At 35.7% G+C, this 22057-nt stretch overlaps 1 protein-coding gene and 1 long non-coding RNA gene across 2 annotated transcripts in view; one reads left to right on the top strand and one right to left on the bottom strand.

The window, feature by feature from the left end:
- The first annotated feature begins 530 nt into the window (after window positions 1-530).
- Window positions 531-20375, top strand: NTMT2 (N-terminal Xaa-Pro-Lys N-methyltransferase 2). Its single transcript, XM_037504439.2, has 4 exons — window positions 531-742; window positions 10286-10461; window positions 19096-19345; window positions 20073-20375. Exons 1-4 carry the CDS (start codon window positions 589-591, stop codon window positions 20342-20344), a joined length of 852 nt encoding a protein of 283 aa, XP_037360336.1. The 5' UTR covers window positions 531-588; the 3' UTR covers window positions 20345-20375.
- LOC129145555 (uncharacterized) overlaps window positions 18978-22057 on the bottom strand; it is a 32200-nt gene continuing 29120 nt past the window's right edge. Inside the window, exons 4-5 of the long non-coding RNA XR_008551298.1 lie at window positions 20067-20125; window positions 18978-19239 (exon numbers count right to left, since the gene is read on the bottom strand). This is a non-coding gene — a long non-coding RNA (uncharacterized LOC129145555). The remainder of the gene's footprint in view (window positions 19240-20066; window positions 20126-22057) is intronic.

Genomic DNA, 22057 nt, shown 5'->3' with positions numbered 1-22057 from the left:
GAAGATCCTTCAAAATGAGAAACACATATCCATGTCCATGAAATGATTTGGGCAAAATTATACTGATGAAAGGAGCATGGATGACTGAGATGACTTTGAAGGGTCCTTGTAATGTGAGGATTCACTGTTCCAGGAGGAGTGATGGAAATCAAGGAACTGGATCTCCTACAAAATATTCACAACTCTTTGAAATGGAAATCAGGCTATTCCAATTTAGGAATCAAATTAGGGCAAATATTCAGGGTGTTAGCAGGCTGTGTTACTGCATTTTTGAAGTAGCAGCAAAAGGAGGGAGGCGTGCTTTCTCCTGGATGAAGCAGGATCTCACACAGCCTGTTTTCATCTTTACTTAGCACCTGCTGGCTTGGAGTGGTGTCGCCCAAGCAATCAGACGATGGACATGCCAAGAGCCTGATCTTCGTGTCTGCTGTCCCTCCCCCAGGGCCCCATGACAGCCTCTCCTGATATAGATGGACAGGGATCTGGTTTAAAATGACAGTCTCAAGTTCTTGCAGGAAGAGAAGGTGAATTCAAAGGAACAGCCAGACAAGCTTCCTTTCTTTGTAGGGATAATTGTCCCCCCTCACCATGGCCCATCTGGGAGCCCATTTTGCCTTCAGATCCCGCTGGCAGAAGACAGACAATGAACTCTGTCGACATAGCATGTCCTTTATCCTTCACAGAGCCATTCGCAATGACTTCTTTCAGAGCTATCTCTACCTGCTGGAAAAAATTCCTCTGGGTAAGTGAGTCAGAGCTACTATCAATAGATAAGGGGCAAGAAATGGCTGAATGGACTGTATGTGGTTGTGGAACTTTTGAAAGAGGACCTTTTAGAACAAGGACACTTTTCAGAGAAAAAGAACCTACAACCAGGACTTTGGGTATGCATGTTTCTTTCTCCTGCTTTTATGGAAAGTGTCAAGGCCAAGTGCTGCCTGACCTCTATTTTGGGACTCTCATGCACCCTCAGGCACAGTGATTTGCTTCTCTGGGTTTGGGTTACTTGAATAACAGTCTTACACTGCTTGAATTTTGAAGGACATATGTAATATTTGCAAAAACATAGAGGTAATAAAGTGAGAGTATTAATGCAGTAGTGTAATAACTAGGAGTTAAAAAGAAAGGACAAACAGTAATAAGTCAAGGTGTCCTGTTTTGAGTGTGTGCATGTGTGTATATATGTATGGATGTATATGTGCCTGTGTAAATATGGTCACACACTGTATCATCTTGTCTGACATTCTTGAGACACAATTAACAGTGAGAGCACCTAAAAGGAGCAAATTACAGTTTGGTCTTTGAATATTAAAAAAAAAATTATGCAGTAGTCTCTCTCCATTTCAGTTATTTCCTCTAGCTTTCAGGGAACTAGACAATAGGGCAATAAAAAGCTTGTCAGTTTGTCTATAATGTATTTCTCAGCCTCTGTGAAAGTGTTACCTTAGGACATTCTTAATGGTACCAAAAAAGGAAATAACTTGTGATTAAAGAGTGAAGTGTCTCCCTTTGATTTAAATTTTCCCCTAATCAAAGCAGAAACAGTGTGTATCAGCACGAGTATATTTTTTATGGTTGTGTGAAAGCCACATTCTGCATTTGATGTTCCAGTGTTTCCAGATGAGGAAGGAGCTACATAATACTTTGTATTGCATTTAAGATACTATATGTTGACAGTTTACTCAGCATTCTTTTTATACCCACAATTCTATCTTCCCATACCCATGTCTTATTTTTTTCATGTGAGCAAAAGAAAATTCAGAGACTATGAGATCTAATCTAGATATATCTCAAACATCAATTCCAAAGAGCACCTGCACCCTTATGTTTATAGCAGCACTATTTACAATAGCTAAGCTTTGGAAACAACCCAAATGCCCAAAAATAGATGACTGGATGAAAAAGATGTGGTACATATACACAATGGAATATTACTCAGCATTCAAAAAAGATAAACACATGCAATTTGCAGCAACATGGATGGCGCTGGAAGGGATCATGCTCAGCGAAATAAGCCAGAAAGAAAAAGAAAAATACCGGATGGTCTCACTCATAGCAGGAATGTAGAAAACTTAAATAAGGGACCAGGAAAAAGAATAACTATAAGAAAGAAAATATCAAAATCAACAAACAACTATGAACCAGAGACACTCTATGGGGGGTGGGGGGCAGGGAAAGGAGGGCTTGGGTCAAATTAAGGGGGTTGTAATTGTATGGGGAATATAAAAAATAAAATTTAAATAAAATGTGAAAAAATAGATATCAAAGCAAAATCCAAGCCAAGGCTCTCTCTGTAAGTCACAATGCTCATAAGTAATTCTTTTAGGACATATTACGCATCTTTATCCAAATGGAAAAATTAGAATGGCCCATTTGGAAGGCAATGGCATCCTGGTCACTTCAAGCATTGCTTTCATAGAGACATTCTTTGGGCTACATCTCAGTAACAGAAACTTGATAAGACAGTAACTAAAAGTAACTAACTGGTAAGAGATGCACTAAGAGGCAGATCATTGCCAATTTTTAAAAATAATTACTAGAGAGAAAGGAACTCAGCTCTGAAAGTTAGCTGATAATGAATTAAAAGGTAAGAATAAAACAGTTTCTTCTGAAAATCAGATAGAAACTACTTTGAGAGAATATCACTGTAATTTATATTTGACCCGGATCCTTTTCTTTTCCCAGTATAGTCGTTTTTCTTTTATCTGTTAATGTTCTCTGTGACTGTACTGATGATTTGTCAACTATTTCCCACATTTAAATAACATTATTATTAAAATGCCATCCCTTTGACAAGCTCTTTTAAGAAAACCCAATGTGAAACTTTCTTCTTAAGATAGTGATGGTGCATGGGTGAATTGGTGAAGGAAACTCTGTGGGGACCACACGTGAGGGGGTGGGGGAAAGCAAATATTGTTTAAAATGAACAATGATGTAAAAAATATAAAATAAAATAATCAATATAAAAAATATAAATAAATAAATAAGAGAAAGAGATTAAAAAATTAAAAAAAAAAGATGGCTAGGGGGAGAGTGGGCAAGTGGACTTGCTCTACCTTCTTAGCCTTATCAAAAACTCCTGAGGCATTTCTGAAGTACCCATAGGGTTCCATAAACACAGTTTGAAAACCACTTGTCCATTCTAAGCCAAGATGACTCCATTTTTCTTAGTAGCAGTTTTCCATTAATGAGTACTGCTTATTTTCTCTGACCCGGATAGTTTAGGCCGGACATTTGTTTCCCTTGAGAGTTACAGAGCTAACCCTGTGCACATTATTATCTTGGTTTTTAGAAATCAAGGACTAAATAAGTCAGCATAAACTAGATTATCCTGCAATAACAAATTAACCCTGAAATATGAATGGCCAAATCTATAAATATTTAATTTTTACTCTTGCCATATCATTTCAATATGCATATTCGATGGGAGGAAGGGCTTTGTTCTAAGTGAACATTCAGGGATTTGGGGTGCTAGAGGTTCTGTTAACTGGAACTTTGCTACAGACTGTGCAAGGGAAGATAGGAGTTAAATATTTACCTACCATTTTTAAGTATTTTGTCCCAAAACATATAATTATGTCTGTTTAAGATCTGTTTATGTGACCATGGCTAACTGCAAATGAATGCTGGGTAATGTGAGGGAGTATATACATATTTGGTCAGTATTGTTTCCACCAGGGAAAAACATTATTATTTTTTAGAGATAGAAATGCCTATCAGTTCTTTTTTTCTGATCAGTTCAATTATATTCAATGCAAATGGCAGTTATAGATTTATAATTTAAATGATTTTTTTTTGTACAACACGGTTTTATCATTGGAAAAGTTTCAAGCATTAATGAGACTATGTTCTTCTGAATTCTATAATTTGATGATGATCAACAAAGACCTTTTTATTAATCTTCAAAGTTTTAAATTAAGGGTATAAGAAGAAAGAGTATTAGCTCTGAAAATACCTAAAATTCCCCCACCCCCCAGCCTTTTATTTTCCAGACAGCAGCTGAAGCATCTCTAATAGACTATAAAGTACTTAAAGGAGCAGAAATGAACAGCATAAATGTCTTCTCTGCCAATATGACTTTAATTTAATCAAAAGGCTTCCCCAAACCCTTGACTATGTTGCTTAATCCTTGGTTTTTGCAGTTTATAACTTATTTCTATGGAATGCATTTACACATGTTAACTCCCTACTCAACTCTAGTTTCCATGAAAGTAGAAATTAATCTATTTTGTCTTTTTCTATTATCTGTGTATTAGCATTTACCATGATTTCTGGAATATGAATACCTACTGAATGAATACCTACTAAACAAATTAAATGCCTCTTATAAATAAGTAGACCCAGGTCACTAAAATCCCCAGTTGGATTTCTGGTACCTACTAGTAGAGAAGTAACCTTTGCAAATTACTAAAGTCTCTGAGGATCATTTTCCTCAAAACTGCAGGGCTGTTGGAAGGGTTAAATGAAATTGCATATGTGAAAGCAGTCAATTCTTTATCTTACTGTGAGTCCTTTTGTAAAGTCACCAGGTAGCCTACCTTAAAACAGGCATTACAAAGACAATAAATAAGCTTCATTCACTATGTGGTATTTTTGAACTGTAGTGGATAGCAAGGTTTTCAGTTTGGAAATTAAACAGCCAGTCCTCCCTAGCAAGCTTCACACAGGTGTTTTAGAGTTAGCTTCCCTACTCTTGATGATTTCAAGATTTCACAGAAATGAGAATAAAGCTTTTCTTTCAAAATAAAGCTTTTCTTTTGTTGGGGAACCACCACTGCAGGAGATGCACAGGGAGTTTGTTGTTTGGGATAATTATGAGAATAAGGTGGCTACCAAACTCAATTCCACCTCTCTCCTTTCTTCCTCCCTCCAACTGCTTGCATTAGGTAGCATGAGGCTCACACCAGCACATTCTTCAGAGACATTGAATTAGGGGGAAATTTACTGAAATATTCTTGGCTAGTTTCAAAGATTTGTGAGGGAGCAAGGGCATGCATACAAAAAATCTCCAATGGAATACTTATCTATGCCACTGAACACAACTCTCTTCAGAAAGAAATGGGAAGACCTTATGGCTCTGTTCTTAGTGTTGTGCATTTATTATTTTAGTTAATCTTCATAAATCACTATTAGGTGTGGCTATTATTTTCCCCACCTTATATCCAAAGAACTGATGCACAGAGGATTTAAGTAACTCACAAGGGATCATGTGGAGGTTGTTGGTGGAGGCAACTTAGAACACAACCAGTCTCTAACTCTAGAGTCTGTCTTTTTTAACCACAACATGGTGCTGTCTCCCATGTAAATGTCAACTATGTAACTGGCAACTTGACTAATGTAGCCAACAATAGAAGATTTACTTTTTTTTTTATTTTGTAGAATATAAAATTAATCTCTGAAGAATATTGGCTTTCTATTGAGATAAGCAATGAAATAAGCACACAGGTATTTTTATGTGGAATGTGGAAGAGCTGCAGAGGAGCATGGAGCCTGCTGAATCAACCTCTGATTCCAAGATGAAAATTCTCACCTGAAAAATCTGTACTAATATCTCTGCCTGACTTCTGGCCTTTTAATATCTTGCAGTGGGTGTGGTAGCACGCCCCAAAAAAGGAATAGAGTTAGGAATGTCAGGGATGTGAGGTGTGGTAGCTTGAGTAGATAGCTTGCTGGAGTGAGGAAAGTGTATCATACCTTCCCGGCTTTGGTTATCTCATATGTGTTGAAACCTGAAAAGAGGTTAAGAAACACTGAACTAACAATCAGTTGAAAAAGAAAAAGCACCCTAAAAATATTTCAGGGTAGGTAATATGTTGAGAGGTAAGAAATATCAGACACCTAAAGATACAGAAAACAAATACCATCTAGAGATACTCTCAAGGAAATTCTGGGACTTAGTAATGACAACTATTCTGCACCCTATTATAACTGTTGACTTCCACTAGAAACATTGATAAAGTCTACCATATACCTTCCTGAATTTGTATTGGTGTAAAAGTAAATGTGAATTTGAAGTTTTTTATACCACATGTCAGTGAGATTATATAGTGTTTGTGTTTCTCTGTGACTTATTTCACTTATATTTGAGGACATTTAAAATGGCCCTTGAGGTCCATACTTGTCATAAATGGCAGGATTTACTTTTGAATGGCGGAATAATATTCTATTGTATCTGTATAGGTTTTTTTTTTTTCCTTCCCTCCTACCCTCCCCCCTTTTTACTTTACCATTATTTCTTTTATGTACAAATTGGGAAGTACTCACTTACAAATATCTTTTATATAGGTCTTACCCTTCAAAAAAGGCATATCCTAATTGTTTTTTTTTCCTACAGAAATAAAAGATTCACTAAATCCAATGTTCCAATATTCTCAGTCTCAAATCTCTTCCAACTTACTGTCTAGACCTAATCTATCCTCTGAGGATTTTCAGATCAATTTTCAGTTGACACACAGGTCCAATATCTTGAATAAAGAGGCTAAAGAATTATATCCATTCATTTAAAAATATGAACAAAAATAAAAGAAGATAAACAAACAATGCATTTTTTTCCTTAGAGAGTTCACAAGGTATTTTTTTTTTCTACTTCATGAAAATGAACTTGTATTTCTCACATTGTAACAAGTAAACCATTGGAGAGTCCTTGGGAGTTCAGTTCATAATGTAGGTCCTGAAATAAGTACCATGTTATATCAAAAGCAAATAGAATGTCTAGTCTCTATCTTAAACTACACCAAGTTTCACAGAGACATTGCAATCCTACCAGAATAAGTCACTGGATATATTTCTATGATAAAAATGCTTGGATTGATGACTAAAGCCTTATCTGAGTCAACTTTCACCATTGCAGGAGCTATCAGGAGGGGAGAACCTGGGACTGGCCATGACACCTCATATATCTTTTTAGTGAAATGCTCCTGTCAATTAGGTGAAAATGAGGATTCAAACCCATAACCATAAAAACCTACCTATTGAGTCTGCCCCCTACTGAGTTTGGCATTCACTTGTAGACTAAATGTTGCTGGCATAATGGACCATTCCCATTTCCAGATTAAGGGTTTTAATAGACTCCACCAACTAGTTGACTTAAGCAGGTGATGATGAGTGTGGCTGCTTTGCTGCTTTGGTTGGATCAAGGAGAGCCTTGTACGGTGACTTGCTTGTGATCCCAGACAACATTGAACCCTGGGAAGTCTCTATGAGCTGTGACTTTCTAGCTTAGTTTTCTGATACATAGGAAGAATTTGGAAGAGTTATGTTATTGGAATGGTTGATGATTTATTTTGTCATTCTTTTTGGATTTACAAATATTTATTGAGTCACCTGCTGTTGACAAAACCCTGAACCATGTGCTAGGTAGGAGAGATTGGTGTAGGTTCATGGTTCCCAATGTTTTTGAAAACAAGGACTCTCCTTTTAATATTTTATTTTCTCAATCGCTACCTTGTTTGTGTATAAGATAGTAAAAATCATCAATGCAATTCTTAAAACTTTTAAAAAATTGTATTTTTAAAATGACTATACATAGTAGTTGACATATATGGATTATATAGCTATAATATTGTTAGTTTTCTAGAAAATGATGTACATGGGAACTGATTTCTGCATACATTTCATCAAATGTATGATCATTCAGGAGTCCAAATATTGACTCCAAATGTCTTTAAATTGGAAAATACTGCTGTAATTCCACACATGAAACATAATTATAAATAATGGTGTTTATTGGATTTTTAGTACTTGGAATTAAAATTTGTGCCATTCATTTCAGAGTAAAATAGTGCATTAATCCTATGTCACAATATTTGTGTTAAACTGAAGAAAAATTTTTCTAGTTAAGATTAAATTCTGTTTTCTAATAATCTCTTCTACTCAGCATTGTGTTAGACATTGGCTTGTTTCATATCCATATCATTTTTCTTTGGCTGTATATTTTGTTTTAAGCAAATATTTTCTTAGTGTATCACTAATATTTTCTTAGACTATCAGTCCTGAATTAAGACTTTGTAACTCTATTACTTTTATTCCTGTTCTGTCTTTTTGTTTCTGCCCTATTAAATTTACTCATTGTTGTATTCTAAAGTTTTGGTTTTTGGTTCTTAAAGTTTTAATTTCTAAGAATTCTTTTTTGGTGAATTTTTTTTTATTTTCTTGGGTATGTAGAGAGAAGGAGGATTGTTGGATTATACAGTGACTTTATATTTAACTTTTTGAGAAATTGCCTGACTTCTTTCTTCAAAGCCATTATATGAGTTAGCAAGATTTTACATTACCAACAGTAGTGTTAGAAGTGTTCCAATTTTTTCACATGATGGCCAATCCTTGCTAGTGTGTACTTTTTTATTATAGTCATGCCGGTAGGTATAAAATGTCATTTTCTGAAGTGACTCATGATAATTTATTGAAGGTTATTCAAGTCCTTCACACATTGGTTTGGGTTGTTTCTAGATGTTAAATCTTTATTAGATATGTAGATGTTAAATATCAGACAGGTAACTTGCAAATATTTTTTCCCAGTTTCATGGGTTTCCTTTTACTCTCTTGATGATGTACTTTGGTGCATAAGAATTTCTTAATTATAGCAAAGTTCAACTCATCTATTCTTTAGTTGCTTTGGGGTTCATATTTAAGAGACCATTGCCATAATTTCTAAGAATTCCTAGTTTTTTAATTATCATTTTCTTGGCATTTTATTGATGATTCATGAATACACCAGTTCTTGCTTGTTCATATATGAGTTTTCTGTTTGGTTTTGGTTTAAATTAGCAACCATTTCCTGAATCACTTCTATTTCCTTTGTGGTCAGTTCTGATTGTTTATCTTTTTCTGATTGTTTATCTTTTCTGATTGTTTATCTAATCTGTTTTAGAAATGATTGCTTATACATAGTTAGGAATAAAGGACAGTGTCAATGATCTGTGTAATGGAAGTTTCTCTGATATATTTTTCTCCCCTAAGTAGAAAGGTCACAATAATCTCTCTATGTGCAGGTTGATCTTACCAGATTCTCATGATTGTCAACAGGTGAGGTGTTTTGAGTTCTATATATGCCAAATTGAATAGTGTTGTAGGAAACCAACATTAACTGTTCTATTTCTCCCTAAACATGCACATATGTATGTATTGAGAAAAGAAGAATCCCTTTCTCTCTTCCCCCCGGAATTATAGATGTGATATCTCTGTTCCTTTTGGGAAGAGGCATCTGTCTCCTCACTAGTGGTCTGTAGACAGACTTTTGATTAAAGCTTACTTCCTTTTGCAATTATTCTGAACTGTAAATTATTTGTTTAATGTACTTTTTGTATTTCAGAAAAAAGTCGGTGAAATCATGAGTCCATCAATGGTCTCTTCTTGTTTTCTTCAGTTATAGATTGAATTTATTGGAATAATTCTTGGGGAGTGTTGGGAAAGAGAGAAATTGAATACATGCATCAACTTATAATTTTGAACCAGAAGTTTCTCCCTTTCATCAACTTTCTATCATTACCTCCTGAATGTCTTCTAATAAAAATATTCTATCTCTGCAAGGGGGTATTTTTGTTTACCAAACACACTTAAATGCATATTCATTTATCCATTAGATTTCGGAACAAATGTTTTTCTAGAAATAAATGTCTTAAACATATAGTTTCTGAAGTAATGAAATGATATGGTATATGTGAATGTGCCTAACATACTATCCAATTAAAAATAGGTGCTCAATAAATATTCTATGTTTTTTATTATTGTATTTTCAGAATGTAGAATTCAAGCACATTTCTGTAATGTTGTTTTAAGAGACATTTGGATCTAAGTTGTTTGAAAGAGAGATAAAAAAAATCTACCTTGCAACCTACCTTGTAATTAGAAGTAAAAATGAATGGTTAAATTCATATCAAACATATGGAACTCATGGATAAAACTCACTACAAAATTAGTGGTATTCTTTTTTTAAATTATAGTAAACACTTAAATTTTTAAGAAATACAGTAAAAAGTTATAGGTTTATTAAAAATATAGGATTATTAAATTGTTAAATGCTAAATGTGAGATTATTAAAATGTTAAATTGTTAAATCACATGATTGTGATTTATAAATAAGATCCCCTAAGATCAGCTGCTTTAAGTTCACCCAAGGTTACATAGCAAATTTAAGCCAGAATTTAAACTCAGATCCTCTGAGTTCAAACCAGTACCCTTTCCTCCACAGTACACATTTGCAGGCATCTAAGAGAAAATACAATGTATGATAAGATAGAGCTTGTTACATGAATATTAATATATGTTAATAATATTTCATTTTCAGTGAAACTGTATGCTTTAACAAGTCAAGTCATCAATGGTGAAATGCAGTTCTATGCCAGAGCAAAACTTTTCTACCAAGAAGTACCAGCTACAGAAGAGGGTATGATGGGAAATTTCATTGAATTGTCCAACCCAGATATCCAGGCCTCTCGGGAATTTCTTAGGAAATTTGTTGGGGTGAGTTATCCAACTGAAACTTGATGAGGAAGCAAAGTCCTTGCAAACCTGGAGCTCACATGTTTCTGTGTGCTGTCATGTAAGTCCTATTAAAGCCATAGCTCATTTAAGCATTTAGCCTAAAAATTTAAGATGTTCAAAAAGGATGGGCATATCAGACCACTGGCTTATCCCACTTGGCATTTCATCCTCCTAGTATCAGTTAATCTCTCATGCTTCAGAGGAAGATGAACTAGCCATGATGATATTAAGATTTGGGAATTAAGAATACATCTCTTTTAGAGTTTCATAAGTTAACAAGATGATTGATAAGAGATTATGCAATTTGGGATATTGGGGGTGATTTATTGATTCCCTGTAATAAAAATTAGATGCATTCTTATTTTTGGTAAGAAAATAAATACAGTAAAATCTCTTGATAATATTTTATACACTATTATTATTATTATTTTAAAAGAAAATAATCCTTTGTAGTCCTTTGTGTTGGGTGAAACTCTATTTCCTTATTTCCATGTCATATGGAGACAAACAGTATAGTGTAGGGGCAAAAAATTTGGGCTCTAAACTCAAAGGTTTCATCTACTTGAAGTATAAGCAATCCTGAACTTATTAATTAAATAATCTAAGTCTCAGTTTTCTTACCTGTGATGAACACACACCACAGACCCTACCTCATAAGATAATGTGAAAATCAAATGAGATAATAGGAGTCAAGTGCTGATTTAATGCACATAATTGTTATCTAATAAATCAAATTTATTTCTGCCACTACTTATAACATAATTTCATAAAATTCATTCTTTGTATTTTAAGGAACTTCATTTAATTGTTGGAATATACCTACTATATACTACTGTTGCTGCTGGATCTACTGAAGACATAAAATCCAATTGGCAAACAGCAAATATATTTTGTACAAATTCATTATGAAGTAATTTGTTTGAACTTTGAAGCCCATTTTATTAAGAGGGAGAGGAACCAAAATAAGGGAAGGAAGTGCACAAGGGACTATGGTGATGGTACACAGGTGACTTCATGGTGGGAATTTTATAGGGAATACACTTGAGAGGAGAAAGCAAACATTGTACAAAAATGAACAGTGATGTTCACTGTGTGTTCATATATATATATATATACACACACATTTTAAATAAATAATTTGCATATATATGTGCAAATATTTGCATGTATGTGCATATTACACACATATATGCGAATCAATTTAAAAAAGATTTTAAAAACCTATTCAGAAGCATACTATTAGGAAAATCTCTAATGTTGAGTTGAGAGTCACTTCACATCTCACCTCCCTGGTGCATTGAGTGCCTACCTAGAGGAGAAAGGGTCAGAGTGGAGCATCACTAGGGCCAAAGTGACTGGATATTAGCCGAAGCCATAAGGGACAACAGAGCTGCCAACGGGTGTGTGCAAGGTAGGTTAATCTGAGTATTTCTAAATCAGTGTTGTTGACTGATTTTCCTAAGTGCTTATTCAAAGGTCAGTCACTCTGCCAAGTACTTTAGCAGTAAATAAATGTCTTATTTACTCTTCATAGCAATTCCAGTGGTTGAGTACAATTATTGTTCTCATTTTTGTACTGTGGAAACTGAGGCTTGGAAAGGTTAAATAAGTCATCAGGGTTACACAGCTGGTAAGAGACAGAGGTGGGACTTAAACCCAGTCAGGTCTGTCTGACATCAAACTCCCTGTTCTTAACCAAGACATATTTTTTCCATTTGTTTTATGAAGTAGAAAAATACCCATATTTTTTCTTTTTTCTTTCCTTTTCCTTTCTTTCTTCTTCTCTTTTTTTTGGGGGGGTGGGGGACCACAGACCTCTCAACTTTTCTCCACTCTGGCAGAGAGCAATCCCTCCTGCTTGCCTCGTGGTGAGGCCTGCTTTGATCCCAATGCATTTCAGAAGCTTAGTTCGTAATCCAGCTGTCTTGTCACTCCTTGTGGAATGCCAAGCTGACCACAGGGATGCTGGTCAGACAGGGCCCATCCACACCCCCACAGACCTGGGAAAGGAAACAGTCTTGTGCTTGCATATTTTTGTTGGAAAAGAACAGCCTGCTCTTTCCAAACAAATATAAGGAGTCCTTAGTAGACAAGGCTCATTGTGAAGTCGTGGCCTCTAACTAAGAACAAACACGTTCTTTTTAAAGGAACGTTATTTTAGTATCTTGACCATAATATTCTGTTAAATTAGTATCCAGGTCAAGATAGTAGACCATAGGGAATATAAGTACCTGACATGATTTATCTTTATGTCCACAGGGAGAAAATTGTTTAATTTAGGGTTTTCCTTTCAACACTGGTGACATGGGACAGTGGGAAAAGGTGTTTAGTTTGTTGTGGATGTGTTTAGCAAATTAAAAAATGATTCCAAGATGATTTCCATGGCATAGTTGAATACTTTCTGCTGTTTTAGTTTTTGAATAGGGAGCTAGTGGGGGCCTGAGAAGATTAGAAATTTATGAAATGTAATTAGTATTTATTGATATTTATTTTTTCATATTTCTTAGAGATTGGGTGACTAAAAAATTTGAGTCTACCTTACTTTATTTTATGTTTTTTATATAGTGGCGTTTTGTACTTTTGTTTTAGTCTTAAATTCCACTGAAATGGACTTAAAATAAAATTCTTTGTGAAAAAATATATAGGCAGAATCAAAACTAAGATATTATTCCTAAGAGTATTTTACTATTTTATATGGATCCATAAATAGGAAGATAGCATAATAAATGAAATAAATATAGCAGAATATTTTCCTTTAAAATTACAAGTTGATGTAATTTCATAAAAGGCATCAGATTTCAATGCAATCACAGATTCAGGCAAGATAGTGTCCAAAAGGTGGAAGATGTTGTTTTTGATCAGTCTTTAAATATCCATTATCAGAGGAGTTGCATGTGAATCAGAAACAGAAAAGGAAACTGATGCTGAGATATGGGAAGCAGTGCCAGCTATGTTGAATGAAATGGAATAAAGAGATTTAGGCAATAGTGGGGAGAGACTAGAAATACAAAGAAAGGGAATGAGTGATGGGCACCATTTTGATTTTTTATATTTATTTATTTATTTATTTTTAAATTTAAATATTTTATTTTATATAATTCTTACATCTTTTTTCATCTTTACAAAATGTATGCATTTTCATTTTGGTTATATTCCCCATACAATTGCACCCCCCCTTATTTTGACACTAGTCCTTCCTTTCCCCGCCTTTCCCTCCCCGGCCTCCTCCCCCGCCACCCCCCGTAGTGTGTCTCTGGTTTATAGATGCTTGTTGATTTTGATTTTTACTTTGTATTGATTAGTCTTTTTCCTGGTCTCTTATTTAGGTTTTCTAAATTCCTGCTATGAGTGAGACCATCCGGTATTTTTCTTTTTCTTTCTGACTCCATCCATGTTGCTGCAAACTGCTTGTGTTTATCTTTTTTGATTGCTGAGTAATATTCCATTGTGTATGTGTACCACATCTTCTTGATCCAGTCATCTATTTTTGGGCATTTGGGTTGTTTCCATAGCTTAGCTATTGTAAATAGTGCTGCTATAAACATAGGGGTGCAGCTGCCCTTTGGAATTACTGTTTCTGTGTCATTTAGATAAATACCTAGGTGTGGGAATGCTGGATCATATGGAAACTCTATGTTTAGTAGGTCAAGAAATCTCCACACAGCTCTCCATAGTGGTTGGATCAGTTTGCACTTCCACCAACAGTGCAGGAGAGTTCCTTTTTCTTCACTCCCCACCTACATTTGGTGTTGCTAGTTTTTTTTAATATGTGCCATTTTCACTGGTGTGAGATGGTATCTTGTTGTAGTTTTGATTTGCATTTCCCTGATTACAAGTGATGTTGAACATTTTTTCATATGCCTGTTGGCCATTTGCATTTCTTTTTCAGAGAAGTTTCTTTATAGCTCTTCTGCCCATTTTTTGACTGGATTATTTTCTTTGTTGTTGTTGAGTCTCATCAGCTCTTTGTAGATTTTTGTGATCAGTCCTTTATTGTTAGTGTTGTGTGCAAAAATGTTCTCCCAGTCGGTGTGGTTTCTTTTTGTTTTGGTTATTGTTTCTTTCGCTGTGCAGAAGCTCTTTAATTTGATGTAGTCCCAGCTGTTTATCTTTGCCTTCACTATCACTGCTTTGGGTGATGTGTCTGTAAAGATGTCTTTACAGACATCATGTGCATGTCATGTAGTGTTTCGCCTATATTTTCTCCTATGTATTTTATGGTTTCAGGTCTTATGTCTAGTTCTTTAATTCATTTTGAGTTGGTTTTGGTGCATGGTGTGAGGTAGTGGTCAAGCTTCATTCTTTTGCATGTAGAGACCCAGTTTTCCCAGCACCATTTATTGAATGAAATTTCTTTGCTCCAGTGCATATTCTTTGCTCCTTTGTCAAATCTGTGGGTTTATTTCTGGATTTTCTATTTGATTCCATTGGTCTGTGTGTCTGTTCTTGTTCCAATACCATGCAGTTTTGATGATTATGGCTTTGTAGTATAGTTTGAAGTCTGGGAGTGTGATGCCTCCATTCCCTTTTTTTTTCAGAAGAGCTTTGGCTATTTGTGGTTTTTGGTGATTCCATATGAATTTCATCAATAATTGTTCTATTTCTTTGAAGAATGTCATTGAAATTTTGATTGGAATAGCATTGAATCTGTATATTGCTTTTGGTAGGATGGCCGTTTTGATGATGTTAATTCTTCCAATCCATGAGCAGGGGATGTCTTTCCATTTCTTTGTGTCTTCTTCTATTTCTTTTAACAGTGCTTTATAGTTTTCTTTGTATAGGTCCTTTACCTCTTTTGTTAGATTTATTCCCAAATATTTGATTTTTTTTGTTTTGATAGTAAAAGGGATGTTTTTTTTTAATTTCTTATTCTTCAGATTTATTATTTGTGTATAGGAAGGCTACTGACTTTTGCATGTTGATTTTGTATTCTACCACTTTGATAAACTGATTGATGAGTTGAATTAGTTTTTCTGTGGAGTTTTTGGGGTTCTCTATGTATATTATCATATCATCTGCAAATAGTGATAGTTTAACTTCTTCTTTTCCTATTTGGATTCCTTGTATGTCTTTCTCTTGTCTTATTGCTCTGGCTAGGACTTCTAGTATTATATTGAAAAGCAGTGGTGAGAGTGGGCATCCTTGTCTTGTTCCAGATCTTAATGGAAATGCTTTCAGCTTTTCACCATTGAGAATGATACTGGCTATTGCTTGTCATATATGGCCTTAATGATGTTGAAGTATGTTCCTTGTATCCCAGGAATTTCAAGGGCTTTTATCATGAATGGGTGTTGTACTTTGTCGAAAGCTTTCTTAGCATCTATTGATATTATCATATGGTTTTTATATTTCTTTTTGTTGATGTGTTGGATAACGTTGATTGATTTTCGGATGTTGAACCATCCTTGTGTCCCTGGAATGAATCCAACTTGGTTGTGGTGAATTATCTTATGGATACATTGTTGGATTCTGATAGCTAAAATTTTATTGAGGATTTTTGCATCAGTGCTCATTAGGGAGATTGGCCTGTAGTTTTCTTTTTTTGTGTTGTCCTTGTTTGGTTTTGGTATTAGTGTAATGTTGGCTTCATAGAACGTGTTTGGTATTATCCCTTCCTTCTCAATTTTTTGGAAGAGTTTGTGAAGGATAGGCACTAACTCATCTCTGAATGTTTGGTAGAATTCATTTGTAAATCCATCAGGTCCTGTGCTTTTGTTTTGGGGGAGGTTTTTGATTACCATTTCAATTTTACTGCTTGTAATTTGTCTGTTTAGGTGTTCTATTTCTTCTTTATCTATCTTTGGGTGATTGTAGAGTTGCAGGAATTTGTCCATCTATTCTAGATTGTTGAACTTGTTTCCATATAACTGTTCATAGTAGTCTCTGATTATTCTTTTGATTTCTGCTGTGTCCGTAGCGATTTCTCCTCTTTCATTTGTGATCCTGTTTATTTGTGCTTTCTCCCTTTTTTCCTTTGTGAGCCTTGGCTAGGGGTTTGTCTATTTTATTTATTTTTTTGAAGAACCAGCTTTTGGCATTTTGAATTTTTAAATAATCTGTGTCTCACCAATAACAGCTGTCAAATGTCCCACCTCTAAACTAATGAAGAATACAAATTAGAGGATGAGAATTTTCAGGGCTATTCTATTTCAAGTATTTCACTTTTCAGAGCCTCAGCTTCTTTGTCTGAAAGAGTAGAGGAATTAGACACAAGTGGTTCAAAATTCAAGGGCTTATTGGGAAAATATTAGGATAGCTGATGGATGAGCCATGTCTCTCTTTAACCAGTATAGCCTCATAGTTATTTACTTATTAAGAAAACTGAGTTCAACTATTATAACCTTCTTAATATCTTCTGGCACAGTTCTCTGCATTCTCTTTGCTTTATGGTTCCATGGTTCTACTTCTAAAACCACTGGCAACACCATCAATCGTGGTTTAACAGCCAAATAATAAGAAAAAATTGTAATGAGAATCTCTAATTGAGCACACAAATTTTGCTAATTTTCAATAGCTTCAAACAATTCCCCCATATTATTACTTAGAAAATGCTTCTTTTATGATATTTGCAAAATAAACCTTATCCAAGGTTTTTTTCTGAGTTAGTTTACTTAAAAGTATAATGTTTGAATGAAAGGATCTGGAAAGTACAAGTAGGAATGGCAAACTCATAACATATGTATTACCACCTGCTCTCCCCTTGTTCAAGGCAGACATTGCTAATCAATCATAGACCTATTTCCTCTTGAGTCTGAATGAAGCCTTTGGCTTCTTTTCAACAAGATATTAGACAGACAGTAGCAAGGGAATCAGACTTGGCACTTGAGGTGACAATCCTAAAGTAGCACTGGCTTTGGAGTCACACAGTTCCCTCTTCAAATTCTATTCTGCATCAGGTGTGGTACTAGACATCTAAGTGTCCCCATCTTCAAAATGGTGAATAGTCTGAAAAGAAGTTACAGTTGCTTCACTTTTTATTCTTCACTGAACCTTTCTTGATATCAGGAATTCCTTTCGAAAGAACTGGAAAGCAACATTTCTGTTGCTTTTCAAAACTCACCTTTTGATCTTTAGTCAAATGCTTTTTTAATTCGTTAGTTCCTGAGAAATCAAGTGTAGGCTTTCTCCTTAAGATCTTGATTGGCAACCTCAAGTATCTTGTTACTATAATTTCTAGCACAAAACCTATTTAGCTGCCTTCCCAATTATGGCCAAATAATTTAGACCAGCTGAATCTTTGAATTTTTATAAGTCAGAATTACATATTACTTTATAGAAGCAAGTGTGAGTTAGTTTTTATTGGCTGATTTCCCTCTTCCCCTACCACCCAGCTGTCTTTGACCCTCATTTATTTTAATGCACAGACCTGCTTAAATAAAAACAATTGTAGGGTGCTTTGTGCACAGTAAATCAAGTTGTTTTTGGTACAAAGGCAGCAAATAATTTTTCATATGAAATGAGATAAAATGACTTTGCTGCAACCCCTTTTTTCTACACGATGGCACTATAAGCCACCAGTGCCAGGTGCAATTAAACCCCAATTTGAGATTGGAGCAGTCAGCATCTCCCTAGTTCAGGTTCTCAAAACTATTATTCAGACACAAGAGTAGGTAATAGGGTCCCCAAAATCATTTTTAAAAGATAAAATTCTAATCATCTGTAATGGCAGGAAGGGCACTGAGCAGGTTTTCAATGATTCCAGCAGACGGGGTAAAGTTGGAGAGAGTCCTGGAGCCCTTAGTGGCTTTTGCAGGCTTTTATTGTGATTTACCAGTTACATGGCTGGCAGGGGTGCTGGGGGGCTGGGAGGCCTGCCAGCCTCCCAGCCTCCAGCAAGTCTTCACTCTTTCTGGGCTCTCTGGCATTCTCTCATGGCCTCTCTGCTTCTCTCGTGGTTCTTCTCGTGGTTCTGCTCTCTTCTGTCCATTCTCCTGGCGTCGCCATGATGCTGCCCTTATAAGCCCAGTCTCTTAGCACAGGTGAATCCCATCAACACATGCCCACACCCCACTCCAGGTGCCCGCCATCGTGCATGCATTCAGGACCACAGGGTTCCATCATCTATCCTGATGGTGGGAGGGCAGAAAAGCCTGATACTTTTACCTTACCCTACATCATCCCAATATAAATTGAAATATGTTTGTTGAGTGAATTGACTACTTCCAAACCATACCTTGCCTCCCTTCTCAGAGGTATCTCTTGTTAAAAGTAATTTAAAAACTCAGAAAGACTCTCACTGATTTGCTCTTTTTATATAATTTTTTTACAAAGCAATTAGCTGTAGTGCAGTTGCAATTAGCTGTGGAATCGACCAAAATTTAAAGTTATCAAAGTTTTTATATTTCTATATTTTATAGAGTTTCAATAGTCCATTTCTTAGGGAAAAAAACAATTTCTTAAAACTAAGACATTTTTATGTTTTGAAATACTGCTTTCAATTCAATACCTGGCTGTATACATTTGTTCAAACTCATTGAATCATATAATTAAAATGTTACATTTTATTGCATGAATTTGACCTAAATAAATTTGATTTTAATGAGGTAATTGGAGTGTCCAGGATGCTGGATAGTTATCTGTACTTGAAATATTCTACAAGGTGCCTTTCTGCAGGGTCCTGGCAGAGCTGGAACAGACTGTGCCTTGGACTGTGGCTCTGGGATAGGAAGGGTCAGCAAGCACGTCTTGTTGCCAGTTTTCAACAGCGTGGAATTGGTGGACATGATGGAATCTTTCCTCCTTGAAGCCCAGAACTACCTGCAAGTCAAAGGGGACAAGATAGAAAGTTACCACTGCTACAGCCTGCAGGAATTCACACCCCCACTGGGGAGATATGATGCCATCTGGATTCAGTGGGTTTCTGGTTAGTCCTTCATAATGTTGCTTCTGCCCTTCTCTCCCTTCTTAGATAAATAAGACAATACCTGGGGCCAATTTGAGTACTGGTGGAGAGGGGACAAGGACATAAATGGAGATTTAGTTGTACTTGTGCTTAGAGCTGTTAGCTAACCTTAGGTATTATGTGATCACTCCCAAAAAACTCTGGTCCTCAAGATTTCTCCCCTAACATTCTCTGTACAAGCCTGACAATTCCTGTCACTGGGAATCCTGTGCTTTACACCTGCCTATATCCTTACATTAACCTGAAAAACACTTGAATTACTTTAAGGAATGGGGACAAAAATGTCCTTATTGATTGGCAGAACAGCATTTCTTTAGATTTAAGTCCCCAGGAAATGAGACAGCAGTGAAGTGGATTTGTGTCTGTGTATATAGAAGACATAGAGGAGTATGACAGAATTGGGTTGTTGGGGACCCAGGGTCAGGGCAATAGTGTATCTAATGCCCATGAAGTACATGGGAAGAAAGATAGTATACTATCTGTTTCATACACAGGGGTTGAGTGCCCTCAAAGAGGATATGTTCTCTTAACTAAATTTCCTGCAAGTAAAACAATTCAAGCCACTAAATGGCTCATGAATGAGTGAACAAATAGTTTCCTGATTCTTAGTCCTTTTATCTTTCCTACTCACCTCCCTCCACACCTGCAATTTCATCCTCTTCCCCTATCCATTTGGCCTCACCTGTAGGGCATCTGACCGATAAAGACCTTCTTGCATTTCTTTCCCGTTGCCGAGATGGCCTGAAAGAAAATGGCGTCATCATACTGAAGGACAATGTAGCCCGAGAGGGCTGTGTCTTCGATCTCTCTGACAGCAGTGTGACGCGGGACATGGACACACTCCGGAGCCTCATCAGGAAGAGTGGGCTGAAGGTGCTGGGCCAGGAGAAGCAGGATGACTTTCCAGAACAGTGCATTCCCGTGTGGATGTTCGCACTGCACAGAGATGGACATTCCTGATCCACCATGGGAAAGACGAGCTAGACTGTACAGTGATGCTCTGGGTTCTCCTCTGAGATGCCCCTTATAATTCATGTAGGGATAGATGGATTCAACGCATGTCTGGAAATTACTGATTTAGTGTTTTTACCTTTCTACCTATCGTATATATACACGAAGATACTGTAGATTTTACAAAAGATAGATGGAGTGAAACATGAGGACAAATGCTTTAAGAGACTATCTGTATCCACCTCAACTGTACAGGTATACACAAAAACAGAAAAGGGAGCAATGTTCACAAAATTAAACCTGCTTTGATCTCTGAAGGTTTGCATTATAGAGTAGTCCAGGGTGGGTGGGGCAAAGTCTAGGCCACCTTTCCTTGTGCTCATGCTAAATACCTTACGCATACTTCCTCTTGGGCCTACAGCTTCTCTGAAACCAACACTCCTCCCCCAGTTAATGAGGCTACTAGTCAAAATAGTCTTATGAAAACTAGTCTATTACTTAATTTTGTCTTTGGCCTTTCTCTTGGTTAAAAAAAAAAAAAATAGATGATTTCACTTTCTATTCTGGGTCATTTTCACCACCCAATGATGTAATTTAATAACTGAAGACTGCATTTCACTGATGAGGAAGGTCTCCTTTCAGGAGAAAATATTGTATTGAAATTTCAGCTGTGAACATATAAGTAAAAGTCATTAATAATCTAATTTTAGTCATTGGCTTCCAACAGTGCTTACTTCAATTGCAGCTGTTCTGTCTCCTAAATTGATATGGATGTACATTGGAAAAAGAAGGGAAATGAAAAACCTGAAAACTGAGCTAAATGGATTAATTTTAGGCATTGGAATGATGAAAAATAATCTAAAATTATTTAAAAGACAAAAATGTAACAAAAATTTTTATTAGCAAATTGTTTAAATGTAATGCTATTGTCTCAAAAATACACCAATATCTTCATGTTGATGTATACATTTATGTTTTGATATGTATTGAAACTTCTATGAAATGTAAAGAATCAATTTAAGTGAAAGTCTATTATATGAATATCCTACCACCATAAAAAATTGTATTTGCAACTGATAGCTCTAACTTAGGAAAAAAAACAACTATTGTAAAATATTTACTACCTCATTGTAGCATTATCTAAATAATTTCATTTATGTTCTGGGAAATTGTTAGAGACCCTGTCCCTAGCACCTTACAGCTGTGATGTGTTATTCAGCATGCTCTAGGGTATCAAAACAGAATGTAAGCTAGAACTACTAGGTTAACAGGTCAGAGGCCAGAACTAAATCAAATAGTGAACCTTGATTCTCATGTCTTGAATTTCTGCTTTGCCAATAATCAGATGCTAACTGACACAATTGTCAATTTTCTCTGTTGCTGGGTTTCTGAGTTTATGGAGAAAATAATATAATTGTCCCATGACTATGGATATATGATCTTTAACTTAGTAGAGTATTGGAAGCTGATCAGCAATCCATTTCTTCTTTCTAAATGAAGTCACTTTCCATTCTCCTTAGAAATTTTATAGATGCTTACTGCTCTATACAATTTCCCAACTCCATAGCTATCCTTAATTTAATCGAGAAAGGAAAAGTTGGGAAGTGAATTGTATCAAAATTCCTTATCTCTGCTGTTAATAACAAGTACAAAGTAAAAAGAAAAGTGGCTTGAGAGGAGAGACCATGGGATCCCGATACGCTGCTGGATCGGTCAAGTTAA

The sequence above is a fragment of the Talpa occidentalis genome, unplaced genomic scaffold (genome assembly GCF_014898055.3).
Source record: "Talpa occidentalis isolate TD23 unplaced genomic scaffold, MPIMG_talOcc4v2.1 talOcc4.12, whole genome shotgun sequence".
NCBI classification, from domain to species: domain Eukaryota; kingdom Metazoa; phylum Chordata; class Mammalia; order Eulipotyphla; family Talpidae; genus Talpa; species Talpa occidentalis.
The sequence above is the reverse complement of the archived record's forward strand: the minus strand, read 5'-3'. Positions and strand labels throughout refer to the sequence as shown.

What these genes read in the sequence shown, in the direction of transcription:
- NTMT2 (XM_037504439.2), top strand. Translation starts at nt 589, where the DNA reads ATGGCCCATCTGGGAGCCCATTTTGCCTTCAGATCCCGCTGGCAGAAG. An exon ending in GCTGGAAAAAATTCCTCTGG is followed by an intron (nt 743 to 10,285) that starts GTAAGTGAGTCA and finishes TTTCATTTTCAG; the next exon opens with TGAAACTGTATGCTTTAACA. An exon ending in TTCTTAGGAAATTTGTTGGG is followed by an intron (nt 10,462 to 19,095) that starts GTGAGTTATCCA and finishes GCCTTTCTGCAG; the next exon opens with GGTCCTGGCAGAGCTGGAAC.